A 24,120-nucleotide genomic window follows, 5' to 3' on the forward strand; every position below is an offset into this window, starting at 1 on the left:
GGAACTCTTCTGCACTGTTGGTGGGAATGTAAATTGGTACAGCCACTATGGAGAACAGTATGGAGGTTCCTTAAAAAACTAAAAATAGAACTACCATATGACCCAGCAATCCCACTCTTGGGCATATACCCAGAGAAAACCATAATTCGAAAAGATACATGCACCCCAATGTTCACTGCAACACTATTTACAATAGCCAGGACATGAAAGCAACCTAAATGTCCATCAACAGACGAATGGATAAGAAGATGTGGTACACATATACAGTGGAATATTACTCAGCCATAAAAAAGAACAAAATAATGCCATTTGCATCAACATGGATGGACCTAGAGACTGTCATACTGAGTGAAGTTAGTCAGACACAGAAAACAAATATCATATGATATCACTTATATGTGGAATTTAAAAAAAAGGGTACAAATGAACTTATTTACAAAACAGAAGTAGAATCACATATGTAGAAAACAAACTTATGGTTACCAGGGGATAAGTGCGGGGGAGGGATAAATTGGGAGACTGGGATTGACATACACACACTACTATATATAAAATAGATAACTAACAAGTAATGGCCAAAAGACTCTTAAAAAAAAAAAAAGAGTTGATATATGTATATGTATAACTGATTCACGTTGCTGTACGCCTGAAACTAACACAACACTGTAAATCAACTATACTCTAATAAAAATTTTTTAAAGGGTGATATAATTCACACAGTTAATAAAGTTTATATAAAAAATTAAGCCAGCCCCAAAACCCTGAAAAAGAACAAAAGAGCAACAAGGGAGGACTAGACCCTACAAGATGTTAAGGCAGATTATGAAGTCTTTATGATTAAAACAGTGGAGGATTTTATACATAAATAGACATTTGGGAACAAAAGAGAAATTATCAAAATAAAAGTTCATAAAAGTCAATAAATGAGCAAGGTAGCACCACAAGTCAGTGGGGAAAATATAAAATTCATAATAAGTGATGTTGAAATAACTGGACAGCCATTTGGAAACATGATTAAATTTATACCTCACTCTTGTATATCAAATTAAATTTCAAATGGATCAGAAAATTAAATATAAAGTACAAAAACATGTAAGTACTAGAAGAAAATACATGTAAATCCATTACAACTTGACACTGAGAACACATCCCCTATATATCAATTCAAAATCCAGAAAAAAAAGAAAAAAAAGGTAAAACCTGACAGTTGAACTAAATAGAAATACAACTTTCAGAAAAGAAAAAATGAAACTGTTCGTATTTGCAGATGGCATGATTTGTCACATGGAAAACCCCAAAGAATTTACCAACAACAAACAGAAAAAACTTCCTAGAACTTGAGTTCAGCAATGTCACAGGATACAAGATCAACAACAGTCAACTGCATTTCTACATTCTAACAATAAATAAGTGGAACCCAAAATTAAAACCACAAAACCATTTAAATGGCTTCAAAGGAAATAAATATAAATATAACAAAACATGTAAGGAGGCTCTCTGCCCTAAAAATTAAAAAATGCTAATGAAAGAAATTAAATACAACCTAAATAAATGGAAAGATATATCGTATTCATGGACTGAAAGACTCAACATAGTAAAGATGACATAGGAAAAAATAACAGAAGTGTAAAATTATGGAAGTTACAATCCATCCCATAAACCAAATTTGAACTGGAAATTGCAGTATGAACTCAAGATATTTTTCTCTTAAAAAAATATTTATTTCCTAGCTACGTCCCCTAAAACGGTCTAAAAGAAACGACAATCCAGTAACAACAAGCATTCCTAGTTTCCAGTTGTGAACTTTAAACATCATTTCCTCATCAGGGCATGATAAACAAAGGATACCTTGCCATACCCAAAAGCAAGAAAACAAAGATTAATGAGGTCATGTCAAAGGAACACAGAAGCAGCAAGCCTGAAGGGGCTCCCATTTGCCGAAGACAGAACAATCTGGCACCTGACTACTGAAATTTTAAAAAACACAATGAATACATAAAAAGCCTAAGGTTCATAAATGCTTTTTTTTTTTTTAAAGAAAAAGCCAGACACCTGGAGGTATATATCAACACATTACTTTGAAAATTGGTCATTAAAAGGAATAAAGCATTTATCTTGCTTTTCCAATAAAACTATTTCAGAGCAACCAAAAAGCTCTAATGAATGAAGGAGAATTCCATACAAAAAAAATTCCAGCTAATAAATGTGAAAGGAATGACAGACCCAGAAAAATCCAATATTGGTAACTTTAACAAACTAGCTTATTCTAACAATGGTTATCTTTGGAGATTAAAACCATTAATGAAAGGTGGATGGGAAACTCTACCATAAAGGGATCAAGTTGTCACTCCCAGACTTTGTGTCTCTTGAAGTGATACAAAAACAAAGTACGTGGCACCACCTAGGGAAGAGTCTTTAAAAAAGAAAAAATTGATCAAAAATCTAAAGAAGTCTTTCCGTATAACTCCCAATCTATACAAAGTATGACACAGGAATTAGTCAAATGCTACTACAAAGAAGCAACTGGACATATCCAGAATGTGGGAGCCTCTTCAGAACAAACGACCTGGTTTCTTCAACAAATCAATGGATGAAAGAAAAATGGTTGGAGAATAATAGTAAGAATAGTTAAGACTATTCTTGATGAAAATTATTTTAAAGGGCTACAACAACAAATACAATGAGTGTTTAGATCCTGATTCAGATAAACTATAAGAAGGCATTTTTTTAACAGAGAAAACTGAAAATAGACTAGGTATTAGGTATTACTAAAGAACTACTGCTAACTGTGTTAGGTAAAATAAAGGCATTGTGGCTCTAAGAAAAACTGTCTCCAGCAGGGAAATTCAAAGATGGAACCAAATGACCCCTACCTCCTGGTATTCCATGCCCTTGTGTAATCCCTAGTAACTTGCTTCTAACCAATATACAGCAAAAGTAATGGGATATCATTTCTGGGACTAGGCTACAGAAAATTGTGACTTTCATCTGTTAGCATACTCTTCCTACTCTCTCCCTTACTGGCTTTGATGAAGCAAAACACCACATTGTGGAGGCCCACATGGCAATAAAAAGAGGCAGCCTCTGGCCAACTGTTTTCAAGAAAATGAATTCTGGGCTTCCCTGGTGGTGCAGTGGTTGAGGGTCCGCCTGCCAATGCAGGAGACACGGGTTCGTGCCCCGGTCTGGGAAGATCCCACATGCTGCGGAGCGGCTGGGCCCGCGAGCCATGGCCGCTGAGCCTGCGCATCCAGAGCCTGCACTCTGCAACGGGAGAGGCCACAACAGTGAGAGGCCCGCGTACCGCAAAAAAAAAAAAAAAAAAAAAAAAGAATTCTGCCAATAATCACATAAACTTGGAAACAGATTCTTCCCCACTCAAGATAACAGATGAAACCCCAACCCTGATCAACACTTTGACTTAGGAGCCATATAAGAAACCAGAAGCAGAGGGTTCATCTAAGCTATTACTGAAATCTTGATCCCATAAACTATGAAATAATTAAATGTATTGTTTGAAGCTGCTAAGTTTGTGGTACTTTGTTAGGGAACAATCAATAACTAACAATGTTCTCTTTTTTAATGCATACCAAAATATTTAAGAACTAAATGACATAACTTATATTTATCATAAAATACACCAGAAGAAAGAAAAAGAGGTGGTGGAAAGAGACTGAAGAAAAAAAAAAGGCAAGCAAAATGTTGGTAATTGTTGAAGGTGGGAACATTAGAATTCACTTTTCTCTACTGCTGGGTATGCTGGGGAAATGTTCATTAAAAGGTTTTTTGGGGGCTTCCCTCGTGGTGCAGTGGTTGAGAGTCTGCCTGCCGATGCAGGGGACACGGGTTCGTGCTCAGGTCCAGGAAGATCCCACATGCTGTGGAGCGGCTGGGCCTGTGAGCCATGGCCACTGAGCCTGCGCATCTGGAGCCTGTGCTCTGCAACGGGAGAGGCCACAGCAGTGAGAGGCCCACGTACCACAAAAAAAACCAAAACAACAACAACAAAAAAACCCATCACTTTCTCACTAAGCCATGTGTTGTGAAAATAAGCAAGTGGACCTTCTGGATCAAGGCTAACCTCCATGTCTCAAATTTTAACTATTTTCCTTTTGTTCTAGATTTCAGATCACTTGCTATGTGTATGTATGTAATTACTGAAAAAAACAGATGTGTATGTACATAACTACAGAAAAATTACCATTTTTGTGGGAGCTTCATGTAAATCTAGTATCTTGGGCCAAGGCCCAAAAGAATAGATTGTTTTATGACCTGGGGGCATCAGGATTTTTTAAAGCTCCCCAAGTAATTTGAATGTGCAAACAAGATTGGGATCTACTGCTGTCAGTTAATGGTACTCAAGCTTTTTTGCTCAAATATTCCCTAAAATAATTCTGAAAATCTATGCATATTCTTACCATTTTTAAGTTGGCAAGCAAAATTTTTCAGAGCTTAAAATGATCGTAAAACTTGTATTTTCCAGTGTACTCTAAATATTGTCATTTTAAATAAAGCTGTTATGTTTGTTCTTTCAAAAGTACCAATAGAATAAAAATATCTATTTTTTAAAAGTACAGCTTCTTCTCATACAGTCAAAAATTTATACTATTCTTGCTTTTCCTTAAACTTTCCCTATAGAATTTTAACTAATGTAATAATTCTTTTATGCTGCAGGGTCTTTTATATTTCACTCTATATGACCTCTCTGGAAAAAAAAAGAGTATAAATTAAAATTAAACTTTTTTGGCTTTGATCAAGAAATTTAAAAAATTTCTTTTGGATGCTATTAGAAGTACACTATTGACCAAAACAATATAAACATATTATGAACTTCGACAGATAATGATTAAATATGGAGCAAAATAGTATTAATAGTGATTCTCAAAGATATGGGCAGGACTTTTTCTGTTTTTTACAATTATTTCATGTATATACAGATGAATATCACTGCTAGAATAAAAATGAGATTCAGCATCAAGTCTGTATCTGTTTTTATAGATGTATGCATTAAAAACCTTGCTTATACAAATACATGGGAACAGAAGGAATTTCTGCTAGTACTATTTATTTTTTGACTACCTTCTGAATTATATGTCAAAAAATCACATAATGAGCTATGATTAAAAAATACTTTTTATGATCTACCAACAGATAAGTTGATTACATCTTCCTTCTGTTTTTTTTTAAAAGAAAGAATTGAGGACGTCCCTGGTGGTCCAGTGGTTAAGACTCCATGCTTCCAATGCAAGAGGCACAGGTTCAATCCCTGGTTGGGGAACTGGGATCCCGCATGCCATGTGATGTGGCCAAAAAAATAAATAAAAATAAAAAAGAACTTGAGAGCCACCTATTTTACAAGAGGATTTTTGTTTTTCCAGTCATTCATTTTCTCAATTTCAATATCAACTTTTACAACAGTCCTCTGGCACTCTGAAGATTTTTTTTTTTGGCACTCTGAAGATTTTTACACTCCATGGAATAGATGAGAGGCATGCCTCTTTTGCAATCATGAAATAGGATATGGGACAGCTAGAAGTCTTCAAAGTGCAGGCAAATCACCTGGGGTTCTTGTTAAAAATACAGATTATGACTCAGTAGGTCTGGGGTGGGTCTGAGATTCTGCATTTCTAACAAGCAACTAGTAAAGGCAATGCTGCTGGTGAGCGGGCCACACTTTTGAGTAGCAAGGGCCTAAACGACAGGGAAGTTCTCAGGCTGATCAATTTTTAAGGAGAATACACAATAATAAAAGATCAGGAAATCTAATCCTTCAAAACTATTTTTGCCTATGTATCCCTTGGAAAGTGTACATGTACTCCCAGGGATAAGCATGCCCCAACTTGAAGACTGCTGCTCAAAATTAGCTACTAAAAATGGAAATTACTGGCTCTTAAAAATGTTTAAAAAAACTTTTTTTAGTTTAATTGAAGTATAGTTGATTTACAATGTTGTGTTTAATTTCTGCTGTAAAGTAACTCAGTTATACATATATTTATTCTTTTTCATATTCTCTTCCATTATGGTTTATCACAGGATACTGAATATAGTTCCCTGTGTTATACAGTAGGACCTTGTTGTTTATCAAGAGTGTTTAAATTTTTAAATTTTAAACCACTGACTTTAGTCACATCCTTTTTCCACTTAAAATTATTTGATGGCTCCTCACTTTCCAAAAAGTAAAATTCAAACTCACTAACATGGAATTAAGATCCTTTCATTTGTGTTTATAATCAAACAAGCAAATCATATACACTCACACACAACCTCTACATTTTTGGTGTTGTTTAAATGTATTATTTATTTGTTAAAATAAAATAAAATTTAAAACTTTGGGCAATGTCCAAAGAAAAGGCATTAAAAAATAGAAATCAACACAATTACTACATCCCAGAGATAATCACTGTTAAGACTTTAGTAAATTTGTTTGCAGTCTTTTCTATATGCATAAGCATACAAAAGGGGGTGGGTGTGTGTGTTTAAAGATAAATAGGAGCTAGCCATTTAATAAGGCATTGTTGTCATTTTTTTAAATCTGTGGGTCTTTTATGTGCTATTATAGCTGGAAGATTTTCTCTACATAATTAAAAAATATTCTAAACCTTACTTTTTAATAGCAGCCTAATAGCCCATCATAATTCAAGGACATCTCAATAAAACTGTTCCATTAAATCTAGTAAATCTAAGGGCAATAGTAACATTTCTATCAATAGTATTAGACACTTGCTAGAGGATTAATTTGCAATCCATGCATTACATTTTAGATAAATATAAACATAATCACTGCCCTAAATGCCCTGGAAAAGCAGGTTAGAATACCGTAAAAAATTCATAATATCTTACTAAATTTCCTCAAAAGAATAAAATAAAATTCAAAGAGTTTTGTTTTCATTACACTTAAATTTCTACAATAGGGAGCGGCAAGTCTCCTAAATGTACATTGATGAGTTAATGCTTATTTCTCCTAATATGCAAAATCATAAAGTATAAATAAATAGAGGGGAGGAGTTCACTGTCAAATAATGGGTAGGACAAATGTTAGCTGTTCAGAGGGGAATAGAATATAGCAAGTGACTTTGGAACACCATCAGCCAAGCCACTTTCAGTAAACAGTATCTTTTGTAACTGTATATATGAAACAAACCTGAATAAAAAGAAAAACATTTACTTAAAGTACTAAAAACTGGTGATTCTGGAGAAAATATGGGCAGGGACACCAGTCCACATATATAATATATAAGGAAGAAGTATCTGACCAATTATCCAGCCTGTATCAACTACCCTGTATATTGTCTGGGAAAAGTCTACCTCCAAGCACCTTCCTGGTTCTGATATGCTACACTAACTCAACAAATGCCAAATGTTAACCTGATTTCCCAAATAGGAGTTGTTGAATATGCACAAAGGTAAAGATAAATTCCTGCGTTCAAGAAACACGAAGGATGGTAAAATAAATTAGATCTGTACACAAAGGAAATCATAGCTCATTTACCTCTTCCAAGAAGTCTCTCCTCAAGCCCATGCCAACAGTACAAGCTCCATTCTCTGAATCTCACCTCTAATTTCTGTAGCATTTACTACTTTTATCACTCATCTGAACTTAGCTTTTCCTACCTTCTATTGTACTATTATAGGTACAGATAATTCCATCACCAGAAATTCTCTCTCATAACTTCAAATAGGCTTGGCTATTATTCAGGAGTTAGAGGTACCCAATAATTTGTTGACGGCACAGATAGCCAAAAATGTGAAAAGCCATAATTCTGACTCAAATACCACAATGTAGCAATAAAAATTAAAAAACAAAGTTTTCTTTAACCTGTCACCCATAGTAGCATTTTAGGTTGTAGAAAATGGAGATGATAGATGTCAAAGACTTAAACTTTCAGACCTAGATATGTGAATTTTCTAATCATCTAAAATTCTAAATTCTAGAAGAAACTATTCTGTCAAACTTGAAGTTATTTTCAGCTCGTTTAAAATCTATGCCTCAGTTTGTTTAAGGAAAGAATTCATAAACAAGTTTCATAAATATCTTCCAGTCAATATTTCACATTAACAAACTATATAAATTTTAGAAAAAAAATACCAACTTTCAACTAACATCCCCACCATGAACTACTTACCAAAGTATGTGTGAATGTATGTATGTCTCCATGTAAGTATGTACTCCGATAGGTAGGTAAGTAACTTAAAAGATGAAGACATGGAGCCAGTCCATATACATGCATTCTGAACAAAAATAAAAGAAGATAAAGGACTAGCTCAACTGTCACAGAAAGTTCTCAGAGTAAAAGACTTGAAGTCAAGTGATTTGTTATCTAATTCCAGGTGGTCACTTTCCTTACAGGGCTTCAATTCATATGCACTAATCAGTTTGACACTACCTCAATAACAGAGGGGGGAAAAAAAAAACCAACCAAGAACAGCCTGGCAGTTCCTTAAACAGTTAAACATAGAATTACTATATGACCCAGAAATTCCACTCCTAGGCATTTACCCAAAAGATATGAAAACATATAACCACACAAAAAACGTGTACACAAATGTTTACAGCAGCCAAAAAAGGGGATACAACCTAGATGCCCATCTACTAATGAATGGATAAAAATGTGGTATATCCAGGGCTTCCCTATTGGCACAGTGGTTGAGAGTCTGCCTGCCAATGCAGGGGACACGGGTTCGTGCCCCGGTCCGGGAAGATCCCACATGCCGCGGAGCGGCTGGGCCCGTGAGCCATGGCCGCTGAGCCTGCGCGTCCGGAGCCTGTGCTCTGCAACGGAAGAGGCCACAACAGTGAGAGGCTAGCGTACCACAAAAAAAAGTCAACTAACTTTTTATATTACTTTTCCTATTTTCTAGTAAATACTTATATTAAAGGAATTGGAGGAAATGATCCTTATCCTAAAATTAATCAAAATATTGGCAATATATTCTAAAACTATTAAAAGCTATTAGCCAAATCAGATTCTGTAATAAACTAAGCTTTAAAGTTCTCGAGGTCTCATTAGAAAAACTGACCATAATAATATAAATAACCTTAATAATAAAAACTTTTTAAAATAGCAAGATAGATAAGAAGCTTTCTCTTCCAAGTTCTTCCAAATGCAATATCCCCACCGCAAGATAACCAATTTCACTTAAAATATTCTCTGAAATTGCTAAAAATTATGAAAACCATGAAAATTTATAGCACAGATTTAAAACTTATTATTAAAACTAAATATTTTAATATGTTTAACATGGCCAGTATATGACTCCATCTAACCCAAGAACAAAACTCTGTTAAAAGAAGAAAAATAGTCTAAATGCTTAATTAACTCATGTATGCATTTAATAAACACTATGCTGGACTACAATGATGAGGGGGGAAATTTTCATAGTCCTTATGGAGCTTGTGGTCTAGCTGGGGGGACAGCTATTAATCAAACAATTATACAAATAAATGCATAATTATAAACTATATAAAGTGATATATGAGAATGGTATACATTTGTATGAAAGCATTTAACTGTAGGGGTGGGGAAGGGGTGCCAGACTTCTTTGGTGGGAGAGGGGTAAGTCAGACTTTGCTGTGAGAGTGACATTCTAGCTGACAGCTGAAGAATAAGTAGGAATTAGGTTTTAGGGCTCTTCTGATCAAACTACTTAGATTAAAAGGGAAGAAAGGGGACCATGAGAGGAAGGGGAAAGGGGACATACTCAAGGATGTTTAAAATAACTTAACATTTCTATTTATACAAAACAACATGCCTTAACAAGTACATAGGTGATAACTATGATAAATATCAGTCATATTGAAGAAATGCAAGGATATTTTAAAAGTATTAAATACTAACAATATTTACAAACTCAAAAAATTTACATTACACCCAAGTATCTTCCTTCTGAACAATGCCTTCACATAAATATTCCCATGAAAGTTGTAAAAAAAAAAAAGGTAAATAATATAAAAATCACATTATAGGAAGGGAAAATAACTGTATCTACTATGACAAAGATAAAACTCTCAATTTCTGTACCTCATAAACAAGTCTCAAAAGAGAATTATGAATCATCAATAAAACCAAGAATAAATCTCATTTTAGTCAGTATTTAAAACATTTGCTAACAAATAATGTTATTCATAGTCCCTAATTTTTCCCATTAGATATTAGGAATAAGCAGTTAAGGTGTCAAAAGGCAAAATGAAGGAAAACACTGTGCAAAAAAATCTGGGGCCCAAGTGTTAGGATAGTACATTAACATAACCATGAGGAATTCATAAGCCTAGCAAATATAAGTCTATTTCATAAGAACTAAACACAGAAAGATTTCTGCGTTTTCTGCGATTTGACAGAATAGCCTGCAGCAGACCAACACATTACCTCTTACAACTAGAAAAGCTGTATAAAACAGAAAAAAAAAGTTCTTAAGGTAGAGACTTTATGAGGCAGTTAGGATTTGAGATGCCAAAGAACTTGTTAAAGGGAGCCCCACATTCTGGGCAGCTTTCCCTCTCAGGATGTTCCACCTATTTTTTTAATGGCACAGGAAAGGAGCTGAGAAGCCAGGAAAAGACAGCTACTAAAAGGGCAGAAAAGGCAGCAGAGCTTTTGGCAATTTCAAGGGGGTAGGGAGACAAAACTTGGTAACTGGGTCTTGCCATGACATCCAAGACCTGAGGGGGTTAAGAAAAGGTAGGTACAGAAGAACAAACCTGACATTGCATACTGATTTTCCTCTTAAAGCATCTGTCGATTCTTTTTTTTTTTTTTTTTTTTTTTTTTTTTGTGGTATGTGGGCCTCTCACTGTTGTGGCCTCTCCCGCCGCGGAGCACAGGCTCCGGACGCGCAGGCCCAGCGGCCACGGCCCATGGGCCCAGCCACTCCACGGCACGCGGGATCCTCCCGGACCAGGGCACGAACCCGCGCCCCCCCGCATCGGCAGGCGGACTCCCAACCACTGCGCCACCAGGGAAGCCCCTGTCGATTCTTAAACTGCAAAAAGCAAGAGGTTAAAAAGCCAGCAGAAAGCAACTGAAAGCAAGGAGCTCCTCCTTTTAGGAGTCTCATGCTGCTGGAAAGGCAAAAATAGGAGAGGCCCTAGAAACACCTAGTCTCTCAGTTGGGTTCCCTGGAGGGCTACCAAAGTTGTGCAAACTATATGTTCACAAAACCCAAAACTCAGCCTCAAGTCAGCTCAGTTCCTGACTGTTGAGGTGATCTGCCTCTATTTTATCTGCCTGCCAGAAGATGGGTGAATCCTCTCTAGAGAAATGCTGTAACATTAGGCAACTAAGTGTAATTTGTATCTAAAATTCTAAATATAATGTGTGGTATTCAGAAAAAGTTACTCCCCAAAATAATGGTAATAATGATAATAATTATTATTATTATCATTATTACCAGACACACCAAGATAAAATGTGTGATAAAAGACAAGAGAAATAGACCTACAAGAGATCCAGATATTGCCGTTTTCAGACACAGACTTTTAAGCAACTTGATTGATGTCACAATGTGGAGATTTTCACCAGAGAATTAGAATCTATTTTTAAAAAGAGAGAGAGAAAATCAAATGAAAAGTCTAGCACTAAAAAATACTAAAAAATAGCTGAGGGCTTCCCTGGTGGCGCAGTGGTTGAGAATCCGCCTGCCGATGCAGGAGACACGGGTTCGTGCCCTGGTCCGGGAGGATCCCACATGCCGCGGAGCAACTAAGCCCGTGAGCCATGGCCGCTGGGCCTGCGCGTCCGGAGCCTGTGCTCCGCAACGGGAGAGGCCACAACAGTGAGAGGCCCGCATACCGCAAAAAAAAAAAAAAAAAAAAAAAAAAAAAAAAAAAAAAAAAAAAAATAGCTGAACCCAAGAATAAAATAGATGGGATTAAAAGCTGACTGGACATACCAGAATAGAGAATCAGTGAACTGGAACACAGGCAAGTAAAGCCTATCCAGAATGAAATAAGGAGAGAAAAAAAATGATAAAAAAAGACAGAAAAAAGCATAAAGGACATATGGGACAGGACAAAAGGTGGAGTATGGATTTAACTGAAGTCAGAGAGGAAAGGAGAAAAAGAAGGGTGTAGAAAGAATATTTGAAGACTATCAAAATTTCTTCAGAACTGATGGGAGTCATGCTATAAATTCGAGAGGTGCCAGAAGTCCCAAACAGAGTAAATACAAAGAAAACCATTCGTAGGTGCTAATAGCTATATCTCTAAAATTAAAATCTAGAAAATCTCTCATATTTTCAAAGATGACTTCTGAATGACTGACATATAGCAAAGTCAGATCACCACAAACAGCTGAAATGCATCTTATCAATAGCAGAACATCACAGTCCCTGTATCAGTCTCAAAAAAAGTTAATGCAAATAATAGAGCTATCTGCCTATCTTGCCAAAAAAAAAAGAAAAATTAAACATAATACTAAACCTCCCAACATGTGATCAAGATAAAAAGTATTTCTACACAGAAGGAAAGTGATGATGTTCAGAGAAGAATCATAACTTGGTAAAGTTCACAAAGATCCAATCCTAGGAGCCAGCTCCACAGATTCAATCTCTAGTCCTAGACCCACCTCAAGCTCTTCCTCTATCCCAGGTTCCTAAAGTTCTAATATCATCAGACTGAAAATATCAGTCTTACAACTTTCACTGGCCAGTAAGGTTCCCAAGCCAGGTCAGTACTAACCTTAGTTTAGGGAAAGGGAAAAAAGGGAAGGAAAGAAACAGCATGACAGTCTCCAGTCTCCAGGGCATTGAATACCTCCAACTAGTGAAACTAGTGACTCACAACTCCTGGGTTTCAGATGCCCTTGGGATTGTAAAAAATCCTCAAATTCATATGCATAGTAATCACTGTCTATACACCAAATAAATAATAAACCTCACAAATGTGTTCTATTTTTCAAGTGTATGTGATTAATAAAATAAAAATCCATTTAAAAGCTAAATTGGGGGGGGGGGGAAATGATTCTGAATTATGTAATCACTCTCCAGACATCTCTAAGGACCTATCTGACCAAAACCACATTCTTAATCCCAAATTACTAAGGATAATACCAAAGTAAACCCAGGGTACATAGAAACAGAGTTCCCTACACAGACAGTAGGAAAATAAACTGATATCTTTAATCCAACAATTCAGCATCTCAGAACTCATCATAAATGAGTTCAAGATTTGTTCCTGTAAGGCAGAATGTCTCATTACTAACGAGACATTAGTATACTTGTCAAATTATACCACTTTTACTCCATGTTGTTCTAATGGCCGAAGAACAACAAAAACAAAACAAACCCAGAAAGACTAAATGTCCCAAAATAGGGGGCCGATTAAATAAAATGCCATAAAATCATTTTATGGATTATAATGTATCCATAACAAATGATGATAATATAGAAAAATATTTAATAACATGAGGAAATATTTATCATATATTAAGGAAAAAGAATACAGAACAGCAAACAGGACAATATCAAATTGGAAAATAGATATAGACACAACAGAATATCTGGAATGATATATATCACAGGGTGATTAGTTATCTTTGGGTGGTGGGATTAAGGGTAATTTAAATTTTGCTTTGTGGGTCTATATTTTGCAAATATTCCTCAAGTAACTTAGGGTGGGGTTTTTTTGGCAATTAGAAAAAATATATATTCACTTTTAAATGTGGAATTTTAAAATAGTTGAAACAGGTTCACCTCCTAACCTACTTGTCAAATTATATGACTTTTACTCTGGACCATAAATCACATATTCACAAAGGTACAGTTTTAATTAATGTCTGATTTTAAGTAATAAAGTAGACTAACAGGAAAAAGGTAAACACTTAAAAATGCATCCAATTTTACTATCTAAACTAATGAAGTCTTTCACTAACATGTAAACAAAAGAAGGATCATGCTACAACAATAAAATTACGTAATGTGTAAATATACTTTCAAAGGTCCTCCCAATTTTTATATTAATACATTAAAACCTTAAATGTCGGGCTTCCCTGGTGGCACAGTGGTTGAGAGTCCGCTTGTCGATGCGGGGACACGAGTTCGTGCCCCGGTCCGGGAAGATCCCACATGCCGCGGAGCGGCTGGGCCTGTGAGCCGTGGCCGCTGAGCCTGCGCGTCCGGAGCCTGTGCTCCGCAACGGGAGAGGCCACAACAATGAGAGGCCCGCGTACCATAAAAAAACAAACAAACAAACAAAAAAAACCTTAAATGTCGAGATAAAATACATCTAAATATCTTTCCCTCTCTCCAGTCTCATCTTATAGCACTTTTTATCTGTATTCCCAATTAGGAACATATTACAGCCATGTAAAATACTGAAGCAGCAGTATTCTTCTTTGATAACATAAGTCAGGAGGTCCAAGATCAGAGTCCTATCTCCTACCCTTTCAACTCTTAGACCTGGACAATTTAACTTACTTCTCTGAACCTCAGTTTCCCTAGCCGTAAAAGAGAATGATAATATTTATCATAGAATTTTTATAAATACGAAATCAAAAGAACGCCAGGTAAGTCCTAAGCATGGTGCCTGACAAATAGAAGGTACTCACATGGTGGTTGTTACTAGAGGCACACGCAAGAGTTTTTAAGTCCGAGAACCTGCCAAGTCTCCTGAAAACTATATGACCTTGGGTAAGTTACTTAACCTATATGGACCTCAGTTTCCTCGTATGCAAAATAGATACAATACCTATCTTGCAGGTTTGTTGTAAGGATTAGGTAAAACTATATAAAAAAATCATCTTGCACGCAGTAGGTGCACCATAAATTGTAGTTAGTATCACTATTAGCTAGAGCAATAAACATTTGAGTATAGAGATTAGCAGTTTACAAAATATTTTTACTTATAAGAGTACATGTAATTCTAAGAATTAATCATCATTTAAATAGACACATTTCTCTTAATTCCCAAATTAGTTGTAAACTTCAGAAAAAAAGTAAAATACAAGCAAACTTTTTAAAGCACACTGAAAAATAAAAGGCCACTTCATTAGTTTCAAAATAAAAATGTGTTATCTATAGCTTGATCTGCTTTAACATTTTTAAAGTCCAAATAAATCTAAAAGGGTTAGAAGGGAAAATGTTTTGACTTTGAGAGAAGGAAAACGTTTTTTTAAGTCTGCAGGAAAAAAAATAGAGATCTGAATTTTTCTTTTTTTCATGACTTCATGTCTTTCACAACTACAATGCAAGTGCCTTTAACACAAGAACTCTTTCAAATCTCTGAATTCCTGTCTCCACCTTTGTGCAGCAGAGCAGCTCTACAGTTAAGACCACAGAATCTGGAGTCAGACTACCTGGGTTCAAATCCTGATTCCGTCCAGCAGCGTGACCTGAGGCAAGTTTTAACATCTCCCTGCCTCTTCAGCAGGAAGATGAAGATTCCTCATATAATTGTTTTGAGAATTAAATGAGACAGTTCATAAGAGAGCCTAGAAAATGAAGGCACATTACAAATGTTTCCCATTGTTGTTACTGCTTTATTATTATCCTTTCAAAATGCCTTACCAGTGACTTCTAATCAATATTTGCTATTCTGTAGACAATTTCAACAAAAGGCTTTACTTAAAATTACGCCTGTTTATGAAGTACTTTAAGGACTTCCCTGGTGGCGCAGTGGTTAAGAATCCACCTGACAATGCTGGGGACACAGGTTCGATCCCTGATCCTGGAAGATCCCACATGCCGTGGAGCAACTAGGCCCTTGCGCCACAACTACTGAAGCCCATGCGCTCAACAAGAGAAGACACCACAACGAGAAGCCCGCGCACCGCAACGAAGCATAGCCCCCGCTCGGCTCAAATAGAGAAAACCCGCGCGCAGAAACAAAGACCCAATGCAGCCAAAAATAAATTTAAAAAAAAAATAAATAAAAGTACTTTAACGTGACTGTCGCCGCTGCCAGTAAAGATACAGCAATTGCTGTTAGGACTTTAGGGCAAAAGTAAGTAAAGTCAATCCCATTCTCACATGTCCTATTATACGAAGTTATAGCATCCTCACTTGCTAATAGAAGTTTAGTGCCATCCTTACTTGCAATTAGAAGTCCAGGCATGGCACATACCAATCCAGCAGACACAAAACTCTCAAACTCAAGCTCCATAATACTCAACTATACTCCTTCAAAGAAAAAGTTCAGATTACTCCTCTATTACAATAGTTTAGTGCTTTAAAATAAAAACTATACTGGATAAGTCAACAGAATATTATAAAGACTAAAAAAAACACTGTAAACGGAAGTGTTTGAGAGTTAAATGTGCACTAAATACTAGTTCACAAATATATTTGAGAAAACCGTAACAACAGATTTCTCCTATTTCAAACGGCTGCCTTCTAACTCCAAAACTAGAATGCTGCCCACTTCAAATCTGGTGCCAGGATAATGAGACATAAGTCAAAGTAAAGTTGCCTCTGTATTCCTGTCCTGCCCCTAGGTTCATCAGAACCATTTTTTTTTTTTTTTAGATTCCATATATATGTGTTAGCATATGTTATTTGTTTTTCTCTTTCTGACATACTCCACTCTGTATGACTGACTCTAGGTCCATCCACCTCACTACAAACAACTCAATTTCGTTTCTTTTTATGGCTGAGTAATATTCCACTGTATATATGTGCCACATCTTCTTTATCTATTCATCTGTCAATGGAGGACATGGGGAGGGGGAAGGAGAACCTGGAATGAAGTGAGAGAGTAGCACTGACAAATATACACTACGAAATGTAAAACAGATAGCTAGTGGGAAGCAGCCGCATAGCACGGGGAGATCAGCTCTGTGCTTTGTGTCCACCTAGAGGGGTGGGAGGGAGACGCAAGAGGGAGGAGATATGGGGATACATGTATACATATAGCTGATTCACTTTGTTATACAGGAGAAACAAACACAACACTGTAAAGCAATTATACTCCAATAATGATGTTTTAAAAAAAAAGTAAAGTCGCCATCCCACTAAATCATTTCTTGCTTGAAATGTACTCTTCCTTTTTTATTCATAACTCGGATGGGCCTTGTTATATCCAAGTCTCACCCCTACGACAGAAATTTAAGGAGTGAAACCCTGGAAGAAGTCTAACTTAAGACCAGGAAAATATCTCCAGAGTTATTAGATCAAACAATGCCCTTCCAGTTCCCAACTATCTGTGATCCTAACCTGGGTATAGAAAAACTCTGATTACCTTCAGACTCAACAATTTGTTAAGCCCTGAAAATCACAAGTCAAGTACCTAGGGCCACATTTCAACTCCAGCTGAGGGCTAGAATGTTTACCTGGTTCACTCTCACATTAAAAGCTGGATGCCAGCATCAGTCAGGGACACAGCCATACAGCAGCCATCAACATGCCACACAGGCCAGATTAGGCCACAGGGCACCTGGCACCCCTCACTGAACCACATCCTACTGAAGGCCTGACTGCCAACCCTTGACCTGGAGAATAGGACAATGGGCTGGCAGTCAAGAGAGTTAGAGTCTCCTAGTCACAGCTCCATTTTTAGATTTTCGACTGATTTGACCAGAGAAATCAAATTGGAGAAAATGTGAAGACTTTTTGAAATATAGGTGGAAAACTTCTGAGTATGCGTCACATATCTAGTCACTTTGTTCAGTAACAAAAATATATTATTTGTATCTTGTTTTGTTCATAAAATCATTCCTGGACTTGTAAAATGATGGTCCGGGGGACAGCTAGCACTTTTCTTCAGGGTCTGCACAGATCTTAAAACTTTACTAAGCCAGTTTCTCTATCAGTATGTAAAAGTGGAGTTCGATCTGCTCCTTCTCTCAGACATAAACAAATACTGAATGAAAGTACTGTCCGCATTTCAGAAGCAATCTGCTACAGAAAAACACACGGTTTTCCTGTAACGCACTGGAACTTTTTAACACCTAAATTGGGGATCCAGACCAAACGAGTGTTGGAAGCCAAATTCATTAAAGTCATACTTTTCTGTCTATATCTGAGTTTCTGGGCTGGGAAACTGGTCTGTGTCTACATAGATCCATGCTCTGAGCCATCATATAATGGAACTCCTCTGTAAAGTCCCTCCTGCCCACTCTCTATCTTTTTCAGAACTACCAGCCGGAAAAGAGAACCTCCGCAAATCCTACAACGTCTCCCCACTTGCACAGATTTGTTCCACAACTCTTCAGCCGTCGGTGACTTTTACCACTCCCTTGGAGCTAATCACTTTTAATGACCACCCCCCCCTTCCGCAGGAACAGTCACTCTTCTCAGCTTTACACTTTGTCCCGACAACAATCGACTGAACCGTCCCCTGTCTCCCCCCACCTCGGACGCCCTTAGACATCTTCACCAGTTTGCCCGTCGTCCCGTCCTGAAAGCCCCAACTCCTGCTCCACCTCCCTGAGCCGCCCGCCCCCAAGCCCTTCTCAACCCCTAAACCCGGCCGCCGCATCACCTGGCTCCCCGTTGTCCTACACGCCTCGGCCCCGCCACACACCTTGCCCCTTCCACCCGAATCTCGCACTCTGGATTCTAACCCCTCCCGGAGGCGGGGGCGGGCAACGCTCTCGGCGGCTGGACTGAGGCTCCGGAGGCCGCGCGTCCCCCTCAACAGGCCCCGCCTGGGCCTCTCGACGCGGTTGCCCTCCACGGCCCCCCTGGCCCAGCCGTGCTTACGCCGAGGAGTAGGGCAGCCCGAGCCCAGGGCCAAGCACTTACTCGGGAAGGTAGGTGGAGGAGAAGGAGCTCCACTTGTGTAGCGCGTAGGGCAGAAGCCGGCACTCGGGCGTCGCAGCGACAGCCCCGCCAGCCGCCATCTTGTCAGTACCGTAGAGGCCGCCGCCGACCGCCAGACGCGCCGGGAGGGGGAGGGGCGGGGCCTGCTCTTAAAGGAGCCGCGGCTCGCCTGGGCCGTCAGCTCTCCCGGTCTCGCGTCGTTACCCCTGCGTGAAGCGGTGAGTCGCGCGCGGGTCGGCGATTCACTTTGGGGGTCTCCGCCGCTGAACCCTCCTGAAAGACTGACCGGCGGAAACTGGGACTGGAGTGTGAGCACCTGAGGGTCTCTCCAGTGGGGCTTGGAGAGGAATGTCTCAAATGACTTTTCTTGAAAGCTGAGGTAAGGGGAAAGCCAAATACATTATGAAAAAAATAAATTGTAGTTATGGGCCAGGAAGGGAAAATGAGAAGAAGTTGGAGAAGGGACGCCTTTGAGACTTTGGAAACCACTGGTCTCTCCAGTTTCTAAATTCTGTAAGGAAACAGCATTGAAGGGAATTGCAGTGGAATAGCTAATGGCCTTTCCTTCTGGAGTTGTCCTGGTTTTAAACGTCTTGTTCCCCCCCCACCCCCCGTTCCAGAGTCACATGGAGACAGGAAAAGGAAATGCTTGTGTGTCCTCTCATCCTGTTCAGTTTTCAGTCTGTGATACCGTTCGTTGTAAGCATTTGTTGAGAGCTCCCTCATACCCATCTCGCGCAATTGGTTTGCTCAGTAATGACATTCACTCACAGACCAGAAAAATCCTAAAGGAGTTGGGAAGCTGGGTGTCGTCATTCGTACAGCTTGTAAATCTACCTACTTTTAACTGACAGATATTTAGCCCCCAAATTCTGAAAGAGCGAGAGACAGAGAGTTTCAAGAAAACGACCACAGAGGGAATAACAGCCCATGTGCTCTGAATGCTATATGGGCATCATACCAGCTCCTTATCTAAAAATGAACACTTGCTCTAAATATCTAGCAGCTTTAGATAATGTTCCCATCAAATACCTGTAGGTCAGTGTTGTGCATGTTTATTCCTTGGCTTAGTCACTGCACTACCGAAGTACCCTTCTCTCACTAAGTGGTTCTACCCCTGGAAGCCTGCACAGCGTCTTCTTCTCCACCTGACCAACGGAAAAACTCAAGCAAAGGGTTTTTTAGTGAATGACCAAGTGAGTTGAAACACCTCAGTACTATAATTGTATTCTCTTCCCATTATAATCATTTACCTGCCCAAACTTCCTCAAATCCTTTCCTGACTTCCTGTTTCCACAGAGAAAAACTTAGTAGTAGCCTCCACTAGCATATCAGATAGAGAATGCCAAATAGAAAGGCTACAATATGTTAACCTTTAAAATCACATGTGCTTTGTGTGTTGCAGCATGCTGGGAAAGTATTTGTTCCTTGAGGGAATGCTGTAATCCCAGCAATGAAGTTAGGAGTCCAGAGACAGTGAAAGAGGCCAGAGAAGGTTGATTAGTTCCAAAGATGATTAGTGGTTATTTGGGGGGAAAAGAGATACTTTTAAGGGGAAAAGATTAAGATGGTGACTCAGTTCAATTAGTTTGCGGCTCCAAATTTGCTAATTACACCTCTTACCTTAGCATAAGTCCAGTCCTTGTTCTTTTCCAGACAGAGTTATAGTCCCTGAGTGATCTTTTTTTAAAAACACACACAAGTCAGTTCTTCCTAAAATGACTCTCTTGGACTTTCAGTGACTTTCTATTCCCTTTGGGTAACACTGAAAGTCCTTAGCATAGGCCTTTCATATCCTGCCTTGATTACCTCTCCAGCTTCTCTCTTCTCTTTCTCCTCTGTACTCCCTACTCCAGCCACACTAAACTAACACACTGAATTGGCTCCTATAAATTCTGTCTGTGCTCTCTCTGGTCTCCAGGGCTTAGTCTAAACCAAGCCAGGAATACTCTCCCCCATTCTTCACCTGGCTAACTTCTGCTTGTTTTTCAGATTATCTTATTCTGGAAAATCAGTCCTAATCACCTATTTGGGGGTTAGGTGCCTTTTTTTTTACATTTCCCTTGTCACCCTGAGTTTCCTTCCTTATCTTAGCAAACATCACAATATATGTTTTTTAATTTTTTTTTTTTTTTAGATTTTATTTATTTTTCGCTGTGTTGGGTCTTTGTTGCTGTGTGCAGGCTTTCTCTAGTTGCGGCCATTGGGGGCTACTCTTCGTTGCGGTGCGTGGGCTTCTCATCGCAGTGGGCTTCTCTTGTTGCGGAGCACGGGCTCTAGGCGCATGGGCTTCAGTAGCTGCAGCACGTGGGCTCAGTATTTGTGGCTCGCGGGCTCTGGAGCACAGGCTCAGTAGTTGTGGCTCGTGGGCTCTAGAGCACAGGCTCAGTAGCAGTGGTGCACGGGCTTAGTTGCTCCGCGGCATGTGGGATCTTCCCAGACCAGGGCTTAAACCCGTGTCCCTGCATTGGCAGGCAGATTCTTAACCACTGCGCCACCAGGGAAGTCCCACAATATATTTTTATTTCCTCTTTATTTCTAATTCTCTCTCCCTAAACTATAACTCCCATGAAGGTAGGAGTCATACATATCTTGTTCACAGTTGTATCCTTAGTCCTTTTAGAATGTCTTGCATATAGTGAATGTTCAATAAATATTTACTGAAGAATGAATTAATTGTGCTAAAAGAGTACTTGGTTTGCAAAGGAAAAAAAATGCCAGAACTTCTCAGACTACAAAAATGTATCCCTGAGGTATGATTGCCACAGAGAATGTAAAGACCCTGGATAGCGTGGCTTTCCTGCAGCACAGATTTTACAAATGGTAAAATAATTTAAAGCATTCATATGTTAACATAAATATAGATAGATATGTTAACATATAAATGCTTTAAATTCGTAGATATATTATGATACTGAACCCCAAATTTGTATAAATGTTAAGATAAAATAGAAGACTAAAGAAATTTTAAAATCTTCAGGAGTCTGCCGTACCTCAGATCTCCTACGGGTACACATTTACCTCCACTGCCTGTGGGGCATTGCCTTAGTCTATGGGGTTTATTGTAAGGATACATGGGGAAGGTCTGGAAACTGTCAGCAGCCATTTAATCTCTCTAGTTCCCCTACATTAATATATTGACGGCCTCATGGAGAACTGGGCAATGGATCATCATTTTTCAGGGATCAACAGCCCTAGTAATCCAGTCATCTTGTCATCTAAAAGAAACCGTCTTTTACTCTCTGATGATGTCTCAACATGCTTCTCATAGTAAACACTTCCAGAGAGTAATTGGTTATATTCAGTTTGTCCCCATTCACTATCTTTTCCTGCAATAAAAGATTTATTGAGAGGCTGTGATGTGCCAGGCCCTGTCCTAGATGCTAGGGAGGCAGGGACAAACAGAAAAGCCAGACAAGGGCCCTGCTTTCCGGGAGCTTACATTCTGGCACGGCAACATGTAATAAGTCAACTAGATAATTTTAGTCCGTGCATTTTAGGTGCTAGGAAGAGACTACACTGGAGTAATATTTAGATTGGATGGTAAAGGAAAGTGTCTCTAAGAAGGTAATATTTGTGCTAATACCTGTGCAGTGAAAAAGTGCCAACCATGCAAAGGCTGGACAAAAAACATTCTGGGAAGAGAGAATAAGCAAGTGCAATGGGCCTGAGGCAGGGAAGGGGTTGTTAAAGAAAAGAAAGAAGAGAGTATGGTGGGAGCATAGTGATGAAGAGGGAGACTGGAGTCAGAACAAGTAGGGCCCCAACAGTCATGGTAAGGAGTCATGACATGGAAATGTGAAGAGGAGACCTGTGCGGGAATTCAAGCCAAGGAGTAGCATGATCCATTTTACATTTTGTAAAGATCACTCTGCAAAACAGAAAAAGGGTTGGAGAGAGGTAAGAGTGGAAGGGATGAGACTCTACAGGAGGTTAAGCCAGGCAAGAAATGATGGTGGCTTGCACTAACAGGAGATGGCGAGGAATGGTTGAATTGGGCTGTATTTTGGAAGTAAAGTCAACTAGACTTGCTGATGAGGGAGGGAAGGCAGGAAGAAACGGAAAGAATTAAGGATAACTCCTGGGTTTTGTGTTTGCACCGAGTAGCTAGTGATGCTTTTATTGAAAGGGGAAGATTTAGGGTTAGAACAGTTTTGAGGTAGAAGAAATCAAGAATTCCGACTTCAGTGTGGTATATAGGGGATACCTAATAGATATCCAGGTGGATTGTCAAGCATCTGATATGGGAGTCTATACTGGTCAGAGACTTACATCAAACCACCTCATAGGCATTTGACCTTCTTCATATATAATCAATCAGTGCTTTTTTTTTTTTTTGGCTTAGGCACTGATTCCTGGGTCAGTCAGTTTTCCTCTAAACAGCAGAGTCAGCATAGCTCTGGGTATAGCAGCTCTAGAAAGAAGAAACCATCTGTGGCAGCCTTCTGCAGAAGGGGATCAAGGGGTACAGAACAGTCTAGGGAAAGAAACACAGAGTATGTTCAAAAATCTTGTTTGTAGTCCCATCTGATACTTTTCTAGCTATGAGACCTTGGGAAAGTCACTTAACTTCTCAGCCTCTCATTTTCCACAGCTCCAAAGTGGTTTTAATAAAATCTGTCTACTTCACAGGGGGGTTTTGAAGATCAAGTGAAGGAAGAGGGCCTAGCTCGTGTACTGTAAGTTCTCATTTAGTTCTCACAAAAACTCTGAGAGAGAAATATTATTATTCCCTTTTTCACAAATGAGAAAAATAAGACTCAGAAAGGTTAAATAATTGTTTGTTATCTTTGGTTTGTCCCTCCAGATACATGGGAGGGAAGAGCGGGAGGTTGGGGTATCCCTTCCTCTGACTCCCTGCCTGTATACACAGTGGGCTGACTGGCCCTTTCAACCAAAGGTCACAAGTCCTCCCAAGTGGCCTCTTCACACTACTCTCTCTGGTTCTGGGTTCCAGTAACCACCCCCTCCCCTGCTCCCTGTGGTTTCCCAGTATGTTCTCACATCTTGATAAATAGTCCCTTTATTAAACCTCTCAAATTGCCCAATTTGAGAATGCCATCTGTTTCCATCTGAGACCCTAACTGTTACAGTAACTTATCCAAGGCAGTATAGCTAGTCAGTAACAGAGCCAGAATCTCTCTGTTTCAAAAGCCCATCCTGTTGGATTGCATCCCATTCCTCTCAGGTGGGAAGAGACTTAGTAAACTGCAAAGTGCTATTCAAATATAAGATATGGTCAAATAATAGTTAAAAAGCAAAGCAAATTCAGCCGATTTTATTTATTTCCAGGCAAAGGAACATACCAATTGACTGAGGGGGACAAGAAGGTGTTTTTAATTTTTAGGAAGGGGTATCATGGTGTGTTACACTAATTAAAGATTAAACAAATACTCTAAATAGGCTGGAATATATCCACAGCTTTGTATA

The 24,120-nt window shown here is 38.8% G+C and overlaps 1 protein-coding gene and 1 long non-coding RNA gene across 12 annotated transcripts in view; one reads left to right on the forward strand and one right to left on the reverse strand.

Moving 5' to 3' along the window:
* Positions 1–24,120, reverse strand: part of MKLN1 (muskelin 1) — a 339,221-nt gene that overhangs the window by 148,027 nt on the left and 167,074 nt on the right. Inside the window, exon 1 of one of the 11 annotated variants that reach the window (XM_059074239.2) lies at positions 18,673–18,810. The exons of 8 other annotated variants lie outside the window; for them this stretch is intronic. In XM_059074239.2, coding sequence (XP_058930222.1) covers positions 18,673–18,770 — 98 coding nt within the window. In that variant the 5' untranslated portion in view covers positions 18,771–18,810. Of the gene's footprint in view, positions 1–8,123; positions 8,171–18,672; positions 18,811–24,120 lie in introns of those variants that run through there. 2 more of the 11 variants (XM_067042145.1, XM_067042143.1) reach the window with 2 other exon arrangements.
* LOC131762601 (uncharacterized) overlaps positions 18,874–24,120 on the forward strand; it is a 30,316-nt gene continuing 25,069 nt past the window's right edge. The window contains exon 1 of the long non-coding RNA XR_010842083.1: positions 18,874–19,069. This is a non-coding gene — a long non-coding RNA (uncharacterized lncRNA). The remainder of the gene's footprint in view (positions 19,070–24,120) is intronic.

Source organism: Kogia breviceps, chromosome 9 (genome assembly GCF_026419965.1).
Source record: "Kogia breviceps isolate mKogBre1 chromosome 9, mKogBre1 haplotype 1, whole genome shotgun sequence".
Lineage (NCBI taxonomy): Eukaryota > Metazoa > Chordata > Mammalia > Artiodactyla > Physeteridae > Kogia > Kogia breviceps.